The 18,205-nt window shown below is 45.8% G+C and overlaps 1 protein-coding gene across 1 annotated transcript in view; it reads left to right on the top strand.

Moving 5' to 3' along the window:
• MBD2 (methyl-CpG binding domain protein 2) overlaps window positions 1–10,347 on the top strand; it is a 55,357-nt gene extending 45,010 nt beyond the window's left edge. Inside the window, exons 5-6 of the mRNA XM_010854809.1 lie at window positions 3,752–3,890; window positions 6,701–10,347. Of these exons, the coding sequence (XP_010853111.1) occupies window positions 3,752–3,878 (127 nt within the window). The 3' untranslated portion in view covers window positions 3,879–3,890; window positions 6,701–10,347. The remainder of the gene's footprint in view (window positions 1–3,751; window positions 3,891–6,700) is intronic.
• The last annotated feature ends 7,858 nt before the right edge of the window (window positions 10,348–18,205 follow it).

Consider the following 18,205-nt stretch of genomic DNA (forward strand, 5'->3'; position numbering starts at 1 on the left):
GTCTCCTGCACTGCAAGTGGATCTTTACCACGGAGCCACCAGGGAAGCCCAGAGTGATTGTGTACTGTGCTGTATTTCCTTAGGAATAGGACAGGATGTGTGCTTCATTATCTCTGTCCTCTGAATGTAAACCCGAAAGCTTTACTGTTCCTAGACAAAGCCAGCAGATGACACTTCTGAATTTCAGAAAATACGTATTACATTTGTTTTTTTGTTTTTTTCCTAATTCCGTGAAAGTTGGTATGAGACTGTTGTTAAATGCCTGTGTCTAGCCAGGTTTATAATTGGAAGGCCTTCCCTGGATTTTAAAGTAGTTCTTTTTGCAAAGATGTAGAGCAGTTCACAGTTGCATTCGGATGCCTTGATGATGTGGAATTTATGATCAGTGTTATTCTTCTTTTTTTTTAAAAAAAGTGTGAAATCAAGGAAAGGAATCAGCTTGCTCTTTGGACTGTTCCTACCCTTGAGGAAGGAAATTACTCAGGAGGCTAGCCCCGCTCTGTCCTGGAATGAGTGCCTAGTTCATCAGCCCGGGTCCTGCTAGGTCCCTGAGGGTGTTGACTGAGGTCTTCGGATGACAGGGCCCCATGGGGACATCTTGGGGCTGTGTTAGAATCCTGCTTAACACATCTGGCGGAGGCTTTACTCGGTTTTCATAAATGTGGGAAGCCTCACTCAAGACAGAAGAGACGCCGTGGCCAGTGTCAGATTTTCAGGTATACTTCTCCAGCCAAGCCGGATTTGGATGCTTTTCTTTTAGGGTAAACTCGTCTGACCGATTGTCCATTTGATTGCATTGTCATAACAAATCATCAAGCCAAACATTTCTTCTCCAATTAGTACATATTCAAAATAAACGACTGCAAGTGGAATTATCACTTTTCTCCAGTTGTGTCACCAATAATGTGTTTGTGTTAAACCTTCAACTAAGGATCTCAACATTGAGCACATGTTTTTTTTTCAGCCAGCTTGATAACTATTTTCATTCATAGGCGTATTTGTTTTCTGATACCCAGTGATAAGTTCTCACAAACCTCGCCGTTTAAAGCAATAGCTGTTCGTAGCTCTAAGTTCTGTAGGTCGGAAGTCCGGGTGGGCATGACTGGATTCCCTGCCCCGGGTCTTACACAGTTGAAATCTGAGTGTCTGCAGAACTGCGTGGCCTTCTGGAGCCTGGGCTCCTCCTAAGCTTGTTGCAGAGTTCGTGTCTTTCTAGTAGGGATGAAGCCCCTCTTCTCTTATTGGCTGTTCTCAGTGGCAGCTTGAAGCTGCCAGCAGCTCCTTGCCCCGTGGCTCCCTTCACATTCCCTCTCCTGCTGCTTTCTAGAAGAGCCCAGCCCCTTTGAAAGCCTCTTCTTTCTTATTAGGTCAGGCCCTCTACGATAATCTCTTTCGATTAACTCAGGGTCAGCTATTAGTAACCTGATCATAGAATGACATCCCATCACGTGTTCCTAAGTCCTTCCTGCCCTTAAGGGGAGAGAATTCTGCCTGGGATGTGACCAGGGGCCCGTGGGGACATCCTGGGGCTGTGTTAGAGTCCTGCTCGCCACATCCGGCAGAGGCTTTACTTTCAGTTTTCATAAATGGGGGAAGCAGCGCTCAAGACAGCAGAGCAGCGGTGGCCAGTGTCAGATTTTCAGATCACTTCTCCAGCCAGAAGCGCTCTTCTTCCCATTTCCTTCATCTTCCCGATGGGGTGATGCTAGGGGGGCTGTGCAGACACTCTGTTATGAGGCATGAGAGATTGCCCATGACCGATAACGCCATTTATCATAAGCCTGGAGTTACTGAGCCAGATGTTAAGACTGACTGTAAGAAATAAACATCCTGTTTTTCATGACTCTGCTCCACTGTGTGAAAATCTGTTGAACTCCAGGGACTTCCCTGGCGGTGCAGTGGTTATGTCTTCACCTTCCAACGCAAGGAGTGCGGGTTTGATCCCTAGTCCAAGAGCTAAGATCCCACGTGCCTCAGGGCCAAAACACAAGACAGAAACAGTATTGTAACACTTGCAATAAAGACTGTAAAAACGGAAGTGGTAGATGCTCAATTGTGTCCAACTCTTTGCGACCCCATGGACTGTAGCCGGTCAGGCTCCTCTGTCCATGTAATTTTCCAGGTAAGAATCCTGGAGTGGGTACCTATTCTCTTCTCCAGGGCATCTTCCCAACCCAGGGATCGAATATGAGTCTCTTGCATTGCAAGCAGATTCTTTACCATCTGAGCTACCAGGGATCAAAACATCTCTTAAAAAAAATCTCTTCAACTCTAGTTTCTGTGAATATGATCGAGGCTACAGAGCTTGACTCAGTGGTTGCTTCCCTCTTTTCAAAAATTCATTTAAAAGGTGGAAGTCTAAACCTTTTATCTCTTAGTGCTGTTTTTAGAGTTTGGTAAAGATGATATCTAAAGTTTTTGTGGTTACACAACATGTTAATTTCGCTTACCTTGAACATAGACTACTGAGATAAAGAGACGTGGGGATGAGACTGTAGCAAACGTGACTTCACAGCTGGTTGAGGACCCAAGGGGCAAATGCCCAGGGCATCTTAGTGGAGTCTTCTGGAACATCACCCCTCTACCCTTCTGCTTGCCCCGGTGTGGGGCAGTGCCGTGATTTGTCTTCCTCAACGATGGATGGAGAAACTGGCACTTCTTCCTTCAGCAGAGCCCTCGAGATCCCTCGCTGTGTCTCTTCCTCATCCCGGGGCTGCTCCCCCTCCAGTCTGTATCCATCCCCCAACCTTTCCTGTGGCCTCTGGAGGCGACTTGTCCTGTTTCTAGTCAAGGCTCGCCCTCCCACCTGGGCCTTTGCCTCTGTTCCTTTCTTGCTTCTTTTCCAAGCCTTTTACTTCCACACTTGTCCCTTCTCTCCTGTTTCTTCAACCATTGCCTGCCCACTGGGTTCTGGAGGTGAGTTTCTGTTTGCCATCTTGGTTTGCTGGAACTGTTTTAGGAATCTCTCCTTGCCCTGTCAGGTAGCTGTTCTCCATTTTTTTTCCCTGCTTTTTAAGGATGAAATGTGATACCATTGGTGCACTCCGTTCTTCATGTCATGGTTCTGCCTCTTCTGTGTGACGTGGTGTTTTTAACTCTCACTTTGGAGGTTCCCTGAGAGTCCCCAGGACCCAGAGGACCTTGCGTGTTCTTCACTTACTCGGCTCAGCTCAAGGGTCCGCTCCTCCTCCGCCCTTGGTGCACAGGGTCGTGTGCTCTTGGCTCCTCTGTGACGGCCTGTGGTCAGCAGGCTGCGGACCCAGGGGAGGGCTCCGACTACCCTCCCCGATGCACCAGAGGCAGCGGCTGAACTGGCCCATCTCGCCTCCACCCCCTCCGCCCCTCTCAGTGCCCCACCCAGCACATCTCTTCTCCTCCTATTTTCCGGTATCATTTCCCACTTTTATTTCACATTATCCCTTATAGGAATAACCCTGAACCTTCACATATTTGAAGTTTTTGAAGTTGAAGAAAAGGTCCCTGAAAGAAACCTCCTCCTGCCAGAATTCTCTGTGAGATGAGGGTTTCCCTTCCTGTCCGAATGTCCCCCTTTTTGGGCAAAGCTCATCTCCCACGAGACCTGGTTTTTGTGAGGGTTAGAGGCCGCTTTTGCAAAGTCTAAGGAGAAGGAAGTGTGTGTTTCTGAGGAATTTTCCTGACTTTGGAGTAAAGATAAACCACGTCGTCGGCAGCATCGTTGTTCCAACACTGGCCAAACTGTTAGTGTCTTTTTACTCTTGTTTTTACAAAGGAAACAGGAAGAGCGAGTACAGCAAGTACGTAAGAAATTGGAAGAGGCGCTGATGGCAGACATCTTGTCACGAGCTGCTGACGCGGAGGCCGTGGACCTTGAAGTGGACAGTGGAGATGACGCCTAAGACTGGCATCAGGTACAGCAACGCTGGGACATGGGGACACTCCGGGCTTTTATTTCCTTGCTCTTGCCCTTGCAGCCAGCTTCAGCGGCGCCTGCAAAGCCTCCTCCACTGTGTATCCTGTGCACTGCTGTTGTCGGGCCCCCTTTGTATTTAAGGACCATAGCAGAGTGCATCCTTTTCTTCTCATGATGTGAAAATGTTCACCCCCCTGCGGCTGCTTGAGAGGGACCTGGGCTCTTTGTCACTGGAGCAAAGCAGAGGAGGAAGGAAAGGACTCTGCCAGGGAGAGAGGTGCTGCAGGAGGTGAAGCAGCCGTCGCCTCCGCCACGGTCGCTTTCTGGGGTGAAGGGGTCTCTTGTCCCCTACATAAAAGTATGATCACAGAGTAGGCAAAAACCCCTCCCTTTCCCCTCCTTCTCTGATCTCTGTAGCACAGACTTGATGCAGGGAGACCAAGTTAGGAGCTTGTAGCTTAGCAAGAGGTGACGGTGGCTCCATGAGGGTCTTGGTGTCGGGGATGCAGAGAGAAATGGAAAAGCCAGTCTGAGATGTATTTGGAGGTAGAATCGACTTGACCAGGTGACTGACTGACAGGAGGGTGGGCGAGTGGGACGGATGACCAAGCCCAGGTTTTTTACGGGAGCCCGCTGGGTGGTGGGGAGGGTCGTGTTTGGTACAGGGGTAGACTGGAGGTGTCGCACGCTGGGAGGAGTTCACTGTTCACTCAGCCTTTCCTTCCCATCAGTGCTTTTGTCTTAATTCAGAGTGGCTTAGGCCACAGTGGCACAGAAATCAGGTAATAATGACAACTTTTACATTAACCTGGTCAGCGGCAGCAGTGACCTCTGGCCACACAGTCTCCTGACCGTGCAGCACCGTTTAAATCCAGTTTGGTGCTATTTTAAGTAGTTTGCTTTCGGTTTCCGTATCGAGGACAGGATGATGCTGTGTTGACGCTGAATCTTGTCTGCCGTTCCAATAGGGGTGTATTTTCTGGACTGTGATGAGCACACTTTGTATGTGTAAAGTCTCTCAGGGGGAAGTCTGAAAGTGTATTTTTTTTTGTCCAAAGACTTCAGCGCAGTGTGGAAATCTGAGAACTGATTCCAAGAAAGCCCTCTTCTTCAGAGCTTTTAATTGTTTTCCAGACTTTTCCCCTGAAAACAATGTAGGAAAAATCAAGGGTAGTGTCGTTGCGGTTTTACTAGACCTTTGCCTACGTTGCAGATTACTTTGCAGGTTGACGTCAAGGCAGCCCCCTGGTTCATGTAAGCGACCTTGTGTTGTAGGGACTAGGTACTTGGCTCACATAAAGGGCGCATCGCTCGTTGCCTGGCACAAAGGTGGTTAACGTGGAAAACAAACTAATTAATGCTGAGTGATCAAAGTGTTAATATACATTTAAAAAATAGCCAACACGTCAGCATGTTGGGTAGGGAGAAATTGGTATTACATATATCATATTCTAAACTGGAGAATGGCATTAGACCAGGCCATTAGACTTTTGGGTTATAGAAGATTTAGAAGTATATCTTAATTATCAAAACTAAATTTACCTAAGTCATTAATTTAGCTCCACGTACACCTAGAGTGTTTAATAAACCAGAGCACGGCCACATGACTTAATTAGGGGTTCATAATTAACTGTGGAATAGGTAGGACTTAGCTTGACTAAAGGTGGGGCATGGCCATGTTCAAATGCCTGGTAACATGCAGCACTCTGTACCACGCAGTTCTGTTTAGGTATGTTCATTGCATTATGACAGGGCTGGTCTTTCTAATGGTCCTTCTTAGCAGGATGTTTTATACTCACACACAAAGTCCATGGGTCGCAAGAGTTGGACACAGCTTGTGACTGCACACACACACGCACACGCACACCCATGCACATGCACACACGTGTACACACATGTACACACGTACACACGTACACCCATGCACATGCACACACGTGTACACACATGTACACACGCACACCCATGCACATACATGAACACACATGCACGCACACCCATGCACATGCACACACGTGTACACACGCACACCCATGCACATGCATACACATGTACACACACATGCACACACACATATACACACCACACGCACGCACACACACATATGCATGTGCACAAACATGCGCGCGCACACACACACAAGCAGGCCGTCAGTAACAGGTTGAGGTTTGCTGTGTTGCTTAAGATTTTACACTCAAGAAGAGGGCCCAGGTTGCTGAACATTTTAGGAGTGATTGCAAGAAGATAATTATAAAAACAAAAAGTGTTAAGATTTAAAGCTATAATTGAGATGAGTATCAAATACATAAATAATTGAATTGGCAGTTGTACAATATAATTTCATCCAAGTTAAGTAGTAATAAGACTTCACTGTGTTTCTATCTATAAATTCTCTGAAGTAAAATAAATTATGGTGAAATAAAATAAATCATTGTTAGTAGAAATCTTCCTAAATTTTCTCAATATGTTTGGATTTGGCTATATCTTATGATTTTTTTTTCATTTGTATGCTCTGTGATTTCCCATTTTATGCTGATTTACTTAATGATAGAAATATTTTCATAAGCATACAAAAGGGTCCATAAGATTTCTTTGAAAATGAAGTGAAGATTCTTTCAGAATTAAAAAAGTTGAAACAATGAGGGGAGCTGTTGAGTCCTTTTTATGTACAAAGTGCTGTAACTAAATACTATCAAGGCTTTAAAAATCCTATTCTACCTGAAATTTGATCTCTCACTGCTTTTCCAAGTTTTGCTGACCTCACCTGAGAAATCATTGAATTACTTAAGTCTGTTTTTTTTCTTGCAGGTAACTTTGACCGACTTTCCCCGAGAGCAAACTCCTAGAATTGAGCAAAAACGTTTCCACTGGGTTTTGCGTGTAAGAAAAAAATGTACCTGAGCACATAGAGCTTTTTAATAGCACTAACCAATGCCTTTTTAGATGTATTTTTGATGTATATATCTATTATTCAAAAATGATGTTTATTTTGAGTCCCAGGACTTAAAATTAGTCTTTTTGTAATATCGAGCAGGACCCTTAAAATGAAGCTGAGCTTTTGATGCCAGGTGCAATCTACTGGAAATGTAGCACTTCCATGAAATACTTGTTCTCCCCCCAATTTTAATATGAACAGATCAGGAGTACCAAATAAATTTCCCAATGAGCGCTTATTGTGACTTCACTGTATATAAACAGATTTTTATACTTTATTGAAAGAGGACACCTGTACATTCTTCCATCATCACTGTAAAGACAAATAAATGATTATATTCACAGACTGATTGGAATTCTTTCTGTTAAGGAGCACACACCATGCATAGTCCCTTCTTAGGATTTCTGATTGACATTCAGCTGTCTTCCCTGGGCCTTAAGTTTGAAATGAAGGTGGTGGGAAATAGTTCATACATTTGCAATATGCCTCTGAATATCATGAGAATTGTGCTCAGAATTCTAAGTTGTCATGTAGTGTGGGTAATTTTTATTTTCCCTTGCCTGTAACGAGTACTTTTGTTACTTCTATAAAAATAAGGCATTTTCTTCCCTCTGGCGTGAGTTAGATACACACGTGCCCTTCAGATGTTGCTGGAAGTCTGTGACTGTTTTTTGAGAACATTTTGTATTTTCCAATGTCTACTGGCTTACAGAGTTAACAGGTGCAGGTGAGACCCTTTGTCACAGAGAGAGGCAGCATTCTGGGCAGACTTGCTAAATGAACCAGATTGTAAAGCTTTCTAATTACGACCCAGCCTTCAAAGTCTTAACATTTTTTTTTTTCCTGTTGAAACTCATAAGCATTAACTTCATTACTTCTTGAATTCCTTGGTATCTAATTGCTCAAACTGGCACAGCATTAAGAAATGAGTTTTAAAAAGCAAAACAAGGTAATCTGATGCCAAGAAATGGAACTAAGCAAATTTAAGTACATTTTGAGAAAAAAAGAGCAAAAGTAATATCTTTCTATAGGAAGGGCTTATGCACTTCTTAACTCTGAGTTCTTTTAAAATTAGATGTAGAATGATGTGATCAAGGATGTGACCAGTTGCCTATAAACGTCACCTGTGTGCGTGTGTGTGTTTTAAATTAGTATCCTCAGCACCCTTCCAGTTCTTGAGGAAAGAAAAGGAAATGGTGAAAGCAGTGTGCCTGGCTAGGTTTGAGCTGCTGTTTCTCGGGACCTTACGCCAGACTGCATAGATGATACCTTCTTGGAATTCCTGATTCACATTCAACTTTGATCTTTGGGCCTGAGGCCACCAATTTCCTCAGAGTACTTCTGCTGGCAAATAAGTAAAGGTACTTGCAGACTCTGGGAAGACAGGTGGCAGAGGCTCCCTGCCCTAGGCCCTTCTGACTGTCCCCAGTTGGGGTGACAGTGGGAAGTTAGTACTGATTCTTTTTAAAAGCTATCATGACTAGTTAGACTGAATACCCGAAGGCTTTTCTTAGACTCCTCTAAGTCCACGAGTCTTCATTTGTCATTAAGCTTGGGGTAACTTCACCTTGGCCATCATGGGTTCATTTCACAAAGCAGCCCAACCAAGACATACATGCTTTTATAAGCAACTTGTATTCAAAGGAAAACCACAATGTACCCACATACAAAATGTTGATTTTTGTTATTCTGTGCATTGCTCAGGTAGAGAACAAGGTTCGAAAGCCATTCCATGGTGTCCAGCTGAGAACCATAAGCCCACGTGTTCGCAGTGCGCCCACAGGACATGTCCAAAAGTACATTCATCATCTTATTTCCCCAGCCTTCCATATCTTGCGTTCCCTAACTCAGGGGATAGCAGATCATCTGATCCCGCTGCCGAGGCAGACACCCAGGAGTGATCCCAGAGGCCACTCTTGTCCTTGCTGCCAACATCCCATCAGTCCTGTTAGCACTACTAACCACCTTTCTCCTATCTATTTATCAATAAATAAACATGTCAACGTGCGTGTCTTCCCCATTCCCACAACCACCGCCTTCATGCAGCCCCCCTCCTCTCCTCTGCACTCGGCACCTTCTGCTTTCCACCTGTCCCCTTTCCCTCCATCCGGCCTTTTCCTCCTCCATGGAGGCATCAGTAATGGTCCTGGAAGCATCTGTGATCTCACCGTGTCCCTGCTCAGAATCCCCCCTTGTCTTGTGTACGTGGTTTGGAATCCCACCTAGTGAGCACTTTGAGATGGAGAGCACCTGTGTTTGAACCCTCCTTTTGCCATTTGTGTGACTTGGCAGGTTTCCCCAGTGTCTTTGAGCCTGTTCCTCCTCAGTGAAATAGTAATAATACCTACCTCATAGAGTCTTCGTGAGGACTAAACGAGATGCTGTTTGTCACGTGTTAGCACAGTACCTGGTGTGTCGTGGCGGCCTCTGCAGGTGTCAGCTTCCCAGAGTCATTTGCTGATAACCCTAACTACCCTCCACTTTATAAATACCCCCAGTACTCTATTTTCCACCTTGGCACTCTGTTCATTTCCTTTGTAGAAATCTTCTAAGTCTGTATTTTATTTATTTGTTGACTTTTGTTTGGTCTGTCTATCTTAGAATGTAAGCTCTTTGAGAGCCAGGATGTGTCTGCCTTGTTCCCTGTTATAATCCCAGCGCTTAGCCTAGTGCCTGGCACACAGTAAGCACTCCGTACGGGTGCACTGAGTAGACGGACGAATGATCAAAAGGCTCTTCAGGATCTGATAGCCGCCTGCTTGTCTAGCTCATCCTGCCACTGTCCCCGCTGCACCTTCAGCTCAAGGAAAACCGCACCACCTGCTCCTTCCAAGTGCCGCTTGGGCCCCTGTGTCTTTGTCCCTGTTGTCCCCTCTGCCTACCTGCCTGCACGGCCGGTTCTCGAGCACTGGTCCCGTCGCAGCTCAGTGTCTACCTCCTCTGTGAAGCTGTCCTTCCTCCCCTCCAGGCAGATGTGCTTTTCCTCTCTTCCAGATTCCTACTGCACTTTGTAAATACCTCCACGGAAGCACTTTATTGTAAATTTGTTTGCATGTCTGTTTCTACTTTAAGACTGTAAGCACCGTGAAGCAGAGACTGCATCTTTCCATGTTTGTGTCCCCAGAGCCCAGGTCAGTGCCTGGCACAGAACAGTGTGTCAGTAAATACTTGTTGAATGAATCTGTGAACACTGAGTCTTGCAGTTGGAAAAGTCCTGCAAGACGTCTGTGTTACCATGGAAAGGAATGCCCCTGCTGGCTTCCGGGGTAGTTTTTTTTTTTTTTTTTTGTCCTAGAGAGGAGATCAAGAAAGCATTATGTAATCTCTTTGAATATAAGATGACTTGTTTGAATTTCTGAAGTTGAACTATGTAGATCTTCGTTAATGATTGCGAAAGATGTCAAAAAGCTTTGTGATCCCTCAAATGCTACAAAGTCCAAAATAAATATTTGCACTATTAGTATTTCCATAGTCAATGCTATGCGAAAATGTACAGCAATAAATTTCAAAGCTTTAAAAATGTTTGTGTAAGTCATCTTCAGTGACTTAATCTATGGAGGAATCTCGGACCTGTGTTTCACGGACACGGGGCGGGCCGGCGGACTGGGGTTAGGGCCCCAAAGCTTTCAAGCTTATCCAGTGACTCTGCTTGCCGTCGTTACTGAGACGCTGGCTCAGCATTCGGCCGGCGTGTCTAGCGAGCAGAAAGAGCTGGAAGGGTTCTCAGAATCAGGTGGTGGCCACGCTGGACCTTGTGAGGCCATAGCCTCTGGTCCTCCACTGGGACTGTCACAACTCCCTTGTCCTGCCCGCCTTCACGGCTGGGTTGCATATATGACCCCAGTGTGAAATCTGCCTCAGTGGCTACACAGGTGGAGCCGTCACATCCGTCAGAACGGGATTAGCTACGGGATTGCGAATTGCAGCAATGACTTATCAAACCTGCCTATCTGAAAGGTCTGGGGTGGACTTTATTTTTTTTAAGGAGGTGTTTTTTTGTTTGTTTTTCTATTTATTTTTTTATTTGGCTGTCCTGGGTCTTCACTGCTGTGTGTGGGCTTTCTCTTAACTGTGGTGAGTAGGGGCTACTCTGTGTTGCGGTGATCAGCCTTCTTGCTGCAGTGACTCCCCTCGTTCCGGAGCCTGGCCTTCCCTTCAGGAGTTGTGGCACGTGGGCTCAGCTGTCCTGAGGCTGGTGGAATCCTCCAGGGCCAGGGATCGAACCCGTGTCCCCTGCATTGGTAGGCAGACTCTCCACCACTGGACCCACCAGGGAAGTCCCTGGGGTGGACTTGAAAATTTCAAGTTGCATACTGATTTTTCCAGAAGGGCCCATAACAGTGAAAGTGTTGGTTGCTCTGTGTCTGACTCTGCAAATCCCATGGACTGTAGCCCGCCAGGCTCCGCTGTCCATGGAATTCTCCAGGCAAGAATACTGGAGTGGGTAGTCATTTCCTTCTCCAGGGGATCTTCCCTGGAGACTGAACCCAGGGTCTCCTACATTGCAGGCAGATTCTTTCCCAGCTGAGCCATTCCAGAAGAGTCCATATAAGTGACTCTCTTAATTACTTGGCTTTGGTTTTTATGGCAGGAGGACACAAGTTTTTGTTTCCTTTCATTTATAGAGCAGTATTTATGGTGTTCGGAACAGGTTTACCTCCATTAATGTCACGTTTGAATTGCAAAGCACAAATAAACACGTCATATACACATGCTACTATCCCCAGTTTAAGAGTCGAGCAGTCTTAAGAAGCAGACTGGTTAAACGACTTACACAAGCCGGTGAGGTGCAGAGAGGGAGCAGATGAAGAAAGAGATCTGCTTTTAGAACGCTACGCAGCCTTTCAACACTCTTCCCCACTCACATCTGAAGGTGCCTTTCTCTCTCTGACAGAGAACAGAACAGTCTGGTTTATCAAGTACAGCACGACTGTGGCCTGAAAACTTAAACAGGGCAGAGTGTCTCTTCAGGGGAAGCTTGGTTCTTTTCACACTGAACAGTCAAAGCTTTTCCATTGAATTCTTTGGCTGAGAAATCTTGACTTATTATTTATCTTCTATAAGAGGTGGAAAGGGTGCAGCTTCTCGGTCTCACAATGTTGGGAGTTATTTTTATCTGAGGGGATTAGCATTTCCCTTCTGCTGTAGCACTTTCAGTGTTTTGCTTCCTGAGCTTGCTGCTGTGAAAAGTCCAGCGTCGAGATGCAGCTGGACTGCAGGGCCTGGGGAAGGGGCTGCAAAGTGGGGCGCCCGCCTCTAGGGCTTGTGTATAAGCGTTCACTGGGGGTGGGCATGTTACCGAACCAACGTTCACACCCATGGGCAGTAAAGCCAATCTGTTGACATTGGGTTGTGGTGAAGCAAAGTGCAGCGTTTATTGCAGGCGCCAAGCAAGTCGTCCAGAAGAGCTAGTGTTCAGAACACCCAAATGCCTCGTGGGTTTCAGCAAAGCATTTTCAAAGGCAATGTCCCAGGGCGCGTGATCAGCTTGTGCACAGTTCTCTGACTGGTTGGCGGTGAGCTAACAGGACTGTGTCACAGGGGTTAGCGTTATCAGTCCTTAGGCTCCCGTAGATCTGGGCTCTATGTGCTCATGATCATTAAGTAGTTAATTTCTTCCACTGGGTGGTGGTTTTAGCATCTGAAAAACTCAGGAAATATGCATCAGATACTATTATCTAGATCCTTCAGAGAGGAGCTGCAGCAGGGGATACGGGGGAGGGGTCTCTTCCCGGAAGGCTCCATAGGGTCCCGCATGGCTGTTTCCATCTGATCTTTTTGAGATTTTAATTTTTGAGTAATTAAAGACATATTATCAGAGTATAGACATGAGTTTGAGCAAGCTCCACGAGTTGGTGATGGACAGGGAAGCCTGGCGTGCAGCAGTTCATGTGGTCACAGAGTCGGACACGGCTGAGTGAAGAACTGAATATTATCAGAGTAGTACATGTATATAATTTGTAAGTAAACATCTATAAATTGAGAGCTTATGCTTTTTAAAGGGCTTGAAACAGGAGGGAAGGGGGCAGGCCACAACCTCTGAAAGAATGACATACAGCCCTTGAGGATACCACATAAACTGGTGAGAACCAACTAGGTCCAAGATGACAGAAGATGTGACTTCCAGAGGACCTTGAACCTCATTATACGCTTATTGTAATACGTCAGTGTCTAAATGACACACCCACCTGCGCCTTGACCGTTCTGAGGCTGATCATAAAAGGCCAAAAAGTGGACCGTGGCCCAATTCCTAAAAATCCCTGCCCGTCCCCCGGAATAGTTGGAACAGTCCTCCTGCTCATTAGCCTGTGAAGTTACCCAGCTCAGAAAAACTAACCAGCACATGTTCTGGAACTCTCGCATTCTGAGATGGCCCACACTCTGTCTGTGGGTGGAGTGTGTTTCTCCCAAGGCCATTCTCACCTGTTGAGACAAACCGCACTGTCTATGGAATGTGGATCTCTCTACAAATTACACTTCTTACACTTTGTCTCCCACTGAATTCTTTCTGCCAGGAGACTTAACGAACCTGAACTTAAGTCCTGAGATCAGGGGTGTGATCTCATTCAGAAGACAGTGGCTTCAAATCCCAGTCTGGATTTTGGCTGGGTTCGAGTCCTGGCCCGTGGGTTCGAGTCCCGGCCCATGGGTTCGAGTCCCAGCCCATGAGTTCAAGTCCCAGTCCGAGTTGCACTATTTCAGGCTTATTAAAAGGGTTTATTATTAAATTCTTCTTATTAAAAGAGGTTTGAGACCAGTACTCCAGTTCAGGACTCCTCATCTGGGGTTCACGTACCCTGGAGTTGAGGAGCCTGGGAATCTCTTGCCATCAAATACAAAGCTTTGTGACAATGTACTCTTCTCCTGGGTTAGTATCCACAGCTTCTGTAAAACAGTTCTCAGTAGGGAAATATATTTCACATGCCTGGTATGTGGCCTGTATTTCATAGATGGTAACAATCCCTTTCCTCTAAACACACCCTGGGGATTTTTTTTGAGATTGGAATCTGCTCTGGGGGGTAGTTATCTTGAATTTTGGTGACCGGACAGATACCTCTTGAACCTAGAGAGAACCAAGGTAAGGACTTGTGTGTGTGAGCGGGGGAGGTTGGGGGCCAGCCGTCAGTGCCTTGTTGCTCACAGCATGACTTATACTCAAGGGCCTTGGACTCAACAATAGCCAGTTGTGTGAAAATAGAAACATTTGGAAACTTAAAGATATGAATAGCAACTTGGTAGAAATTCTATTTATGATGAGACTGAATGCCTTATTTTAAAGCCTTTCTTTCCTCTGTCTCCTGGCAAAATGTAGAGTCACTTGATAAAATGCTGTAAATGAGAAAACCACAAGCTTACAGCTATGACTGTTATTTTTAAAAAATAACACTGTGACTCTTTGGAACAGGCCAGATTTTAGTTTATCAGAAGCTGCTGTAGGATGGATTAGTCACCTAACCCTAAAAATACTTGACACTGCAGGGGGGAAGTGCAGTATTACTCAGAGAGTCAAAAACATACTCAACTTTCCTGGAACTTTAAATTCATTCAGGGAATAGTCACTATCTTTGTTCTTCTAATTTTTTTTTCTTTTAATGAAATCCCACAGATGTAGAGAACAAACGTATGGACTATTAATAAGCGGGGACAGGAGGGGTGGGATGAAAGATAGGCATTGGCATATTTACATTACTGATACTGTGTATAAAGTAGGCAATGAATGAGAATCTGCTGTGCAGCGCAGGGAACTCGACTCAGTGCTCCGTGGTGACCTAAATGGGAAGGAAATCCAGAAAGGAGGGGAAATATGTGTACGTATATCTTCACTTTGCTGTACGGCAGAAACTAACACAACGTTGTAAAGCAATTGTACTCCAATAAAGATTAATTTTAAAAAGTGAGGTCTGGTAGGCTCCCTCACCATATCCTGAAAGACCAATAGAGAGAAAAGAGGAAATATGAGTGAGGGTTAAACAATGGAGAATAACTGGAAACACTTGAGGAGATTCCTGCCTGGCACAGAGATATCTCAGAGGACATTTGGGGAAGAAATAAATGTGACAACGAAGAAATGTACCCTCTCACAAACACGTCCACTTAGTACTCATTTATTAATTCAAATGTCTATAGCAGTCTTGGCTCATATCCTCAAATGAAAAGGGGAAACCTCTTTTGTTTATTTAAACATGTGCTGTAGGGCAGACAGAGAAGTTCGGCTAATCCAGTGGCCGTTAACAGATGTATTGGTACCACCTTTGTGCTTCAGTATTGTGGTGGTTTTGCCATACGTGCACATGAATCAGCCATGGCACACCCAGACTTTAGACTCAGCTTTGAGCACTAATATTCAGCTAATCGCTGGAAGCCCCAGCCAGTTTTCTTTCTCATTCTCGTGGTTTCATATGCTGCCAATCATATGTAGGCTTTTGTGAAGCCCTGTCTGGTTTCCTACAGTGACATCTATCTGCTCTGTAGGCCTCTTGTTTTTCTAGTTCTGTTCCATTTTGCTGTTGCTGCCAGATCTTTATACCTCTTCAGTTCAGTTCAGTTCAGTCGCTCAGTCGTGTCCGACTCTTTGTGACCTCATGGACTGCAGCATGCCAGGCCTCCCTGTCCATCAGCAACTCCCGGAGTTTACTCAAACTCATGCCCATCGAGTCAGTGATGCCATCCAACCATCTCATCCTCTGCCGTCCCCTTCTCCTCCCACCTTCAACCTTTCCCAGCATCGGGGGCTTTTCCAGTGAGTCAGCTCTTCGCATCAGGTGGCCAAAGTATTGGAGTTTCAGCTTCAGCATCAGTCCTTCCCATGAACACCCAGGGCTGATCTCCTTTAGGATGGACTGGTTGTCCCTCTTAGATGATCTGATGTTCTTAGTCACGTTTACAGTGGGCTTCTATTCTTTTGGACCAGGTCTGACTCCTCAGATGACCTCTGGCCCTCAGTCTACACACCCTACCTGAGGATACTCCCAACTAAAACCCTTCATGAGCTCAGACATAATGGTTCTGTGGGTCAGGAATCCTGGGACAGTGTGACAAGCTGGTTCTTTGCTCAGAGTCTTACCGGTTGAAATGGAGGTGCTGGCTGGTCTGGGATTTTGTCTGGAGGCTCTAGGAGAGACTTGCTCCTAGGTGCCCTTGGGTTGTCAACAGAATTCAGGTACATGGAGTACAGGACCTGAGGTCCCTCTTTCCTTGATGACTGTTAGCCAGGGATTATCTTCAACTTCCAGAGGCTGTCCACATTCCCTGGCTCATGGCTCCCTTCATCTTTAAAGCTAATAAAAGGGACTTCCCTGGTGGTACAGTGGCTAATAATCCACCTGCCAACGCAGGGGACATGGGTTTGATCCCTGGTCCAGGAAGATTCCACATGCCGTGGGACAAATAAACCCACAACCACCGAGCCTGTAAGCCGTTCAGGCCGCACTCCACATCCAGAGACACCGCCGCAGTGAGCAGCCAGGCACCGCATAGAGAGGAGCCCCTGCTCGCGGCAACCGGAGAAAGCCTGTGCGCAGCAATGAAGACCCAGCGCAGCCGAAAGTTTATGAATAACTATTCTTTAAAAGCCAACAAAAGCAGGTCAGATTCATTCTATGCTGTGATCTCTCTCATTTCCCTTTTTACCTCATGTCTCCAACTCCAGCCAGAGAAAGTTCTCTGCTTTCATGATTTGATTCGAGTGAGTCCACCCAGATAATCGAGGATGAATTTTTTTCTGTTTTAAGGTCTGCGACTTTAATCGCATCTGCTAAGTCCCATATACCATGGAACCTAATCTACTGGTGTTACTAACAATGACAGCATGGACATTTTGGAGGGGTCATTCTGTCTGTCACACACTGTTAGCTGCAAGGAACAGAAAAATCAGTCTTAAGTGGTTTGAATAACAAAATATTACATTAAAGGTATCTAAAAGACAATCCTCGTGGAGGACAGATACCCAGGGCAGACCGTCAGGGCTCCAGCTCTGCTTCTGTGTAGTCTTCTCACTCAGGTCTCCTCTCCACGTGTCAGCTTCATCCTCATCTTCATCTTCACCCTCAGCAGCAGGATTGTTCCAGATGACCTGTTTAGACGTGACACTGGCCAGAGGAAGGAGGTAGATTATTGCTTCCTATGTGTGTGTTCTTTTTCTTTAATGTTTATTTATTTATTTGACTACACCAGGTCTTTGCTGTGGCGTGCAGGTTCTTGGTTGCAGCATATGGAATCCAGTCCCCCGACCAGGGATTGAACTCCGGCCTCCTGCACTGAGAGCATGGAGTCTCAGCCGCTGGACCACCAGGGAAGTCCCATATGTCTACACTTTAAAAGCCCCCCAAACACTTTTCTCCACGCCTCATTGGCTAGATTTGGGTATATGCCCTTTTCTAGACCAGTCACTGAGAAAGTGAAAGTTGCTCAGTCATGTCCGACTTTTTGCGACCCCATGGATGATACAGTCCCTGGAATTCTCCAGACCAGAATACTGGAGTGGGTAGCCTTTGCCTTCTCCAGGGATCTTCTCAACCCAGGGATCAAACTCAGGTCTCCCACATTGCAGGCGGATTCTTTGCTAGCTGAGCCACAAGGGAAGCCCAGTCACTGAGAAAAGGGGTTGGAATTACCCCAAATGGCTTAGATTAATCATATGGGACTAATGTGGCTCTTAGGGGTCAACCACAATATCTGCTTCAAATGGCTCGCTATTCTTCTGTGTCATGCTTTCCCCACTTTTATGCTTTCATTTTTACTTTTTTTTTTTTTTGTAAAAACTAGCTTGTCTTTTTCACAGTCAGTCCAAGTCCTGTATTTCCTTTAGCCCAAGAACATCACATTTCTTTTCAGAATGCTTGCCAAACACTTCCCTCGCTCCAATGTATCCCTTCTGGGTAGCATGACTCTGTCTGACACATTGTAGGTGACTCCATATGGCGTGTTCCTCCAGTGTTTCTCATCTTAACTAAGTGATGTTTCTCCTGGATGTAACCAGTGAGTTTCACAAACTGAATTTGGGGGTGAGTTCATCAATTTCATCAATCTGGGGCTTCCCTGGTGGCTCAGAGGTTAAAGTGTCTGCCTGGAATGTGGGAGACATGGATTCAATCCCTGGGTCAGGAAGATCCCCTGGAGAAGGAAATGGCAACCCACTCCAGTACTCTTGCCTGGAGAATCCCATGGAGGGAGGAGCCTGGTAGGCTGCAGTCCATGGGGTCTCAAAGAGTCAGACACCACTGAGCGACTTCACTTTCACTTTCGTCAATTTCGTACCTGGCATTAATTACAAAGTTTGAGGGTGCAGTCCACATAAGTCCACCTGCACTTCTGATACCAACTGCAAGTTCAGGGGCTCCTGAAACCATGCTCAGTTTTGATAATTTGATACAAGGATC

This window comes from Bison bison, unplaced genomic scaffold (assembly GCF_000754665.1).
Source record: "Bison bison bison isolate TAMUID 2011002044 unplaced genomic scaffold, Bison_UMD1.0 scf7180017864349, whole genome shotgun sequence".
In the NCBI taxonomy this organism is placed as follows: Eukaryota; Metazoa; Chordata; class Mammalia; order Artiodactyla; family Bovidae; genus Bison; species Bison bison.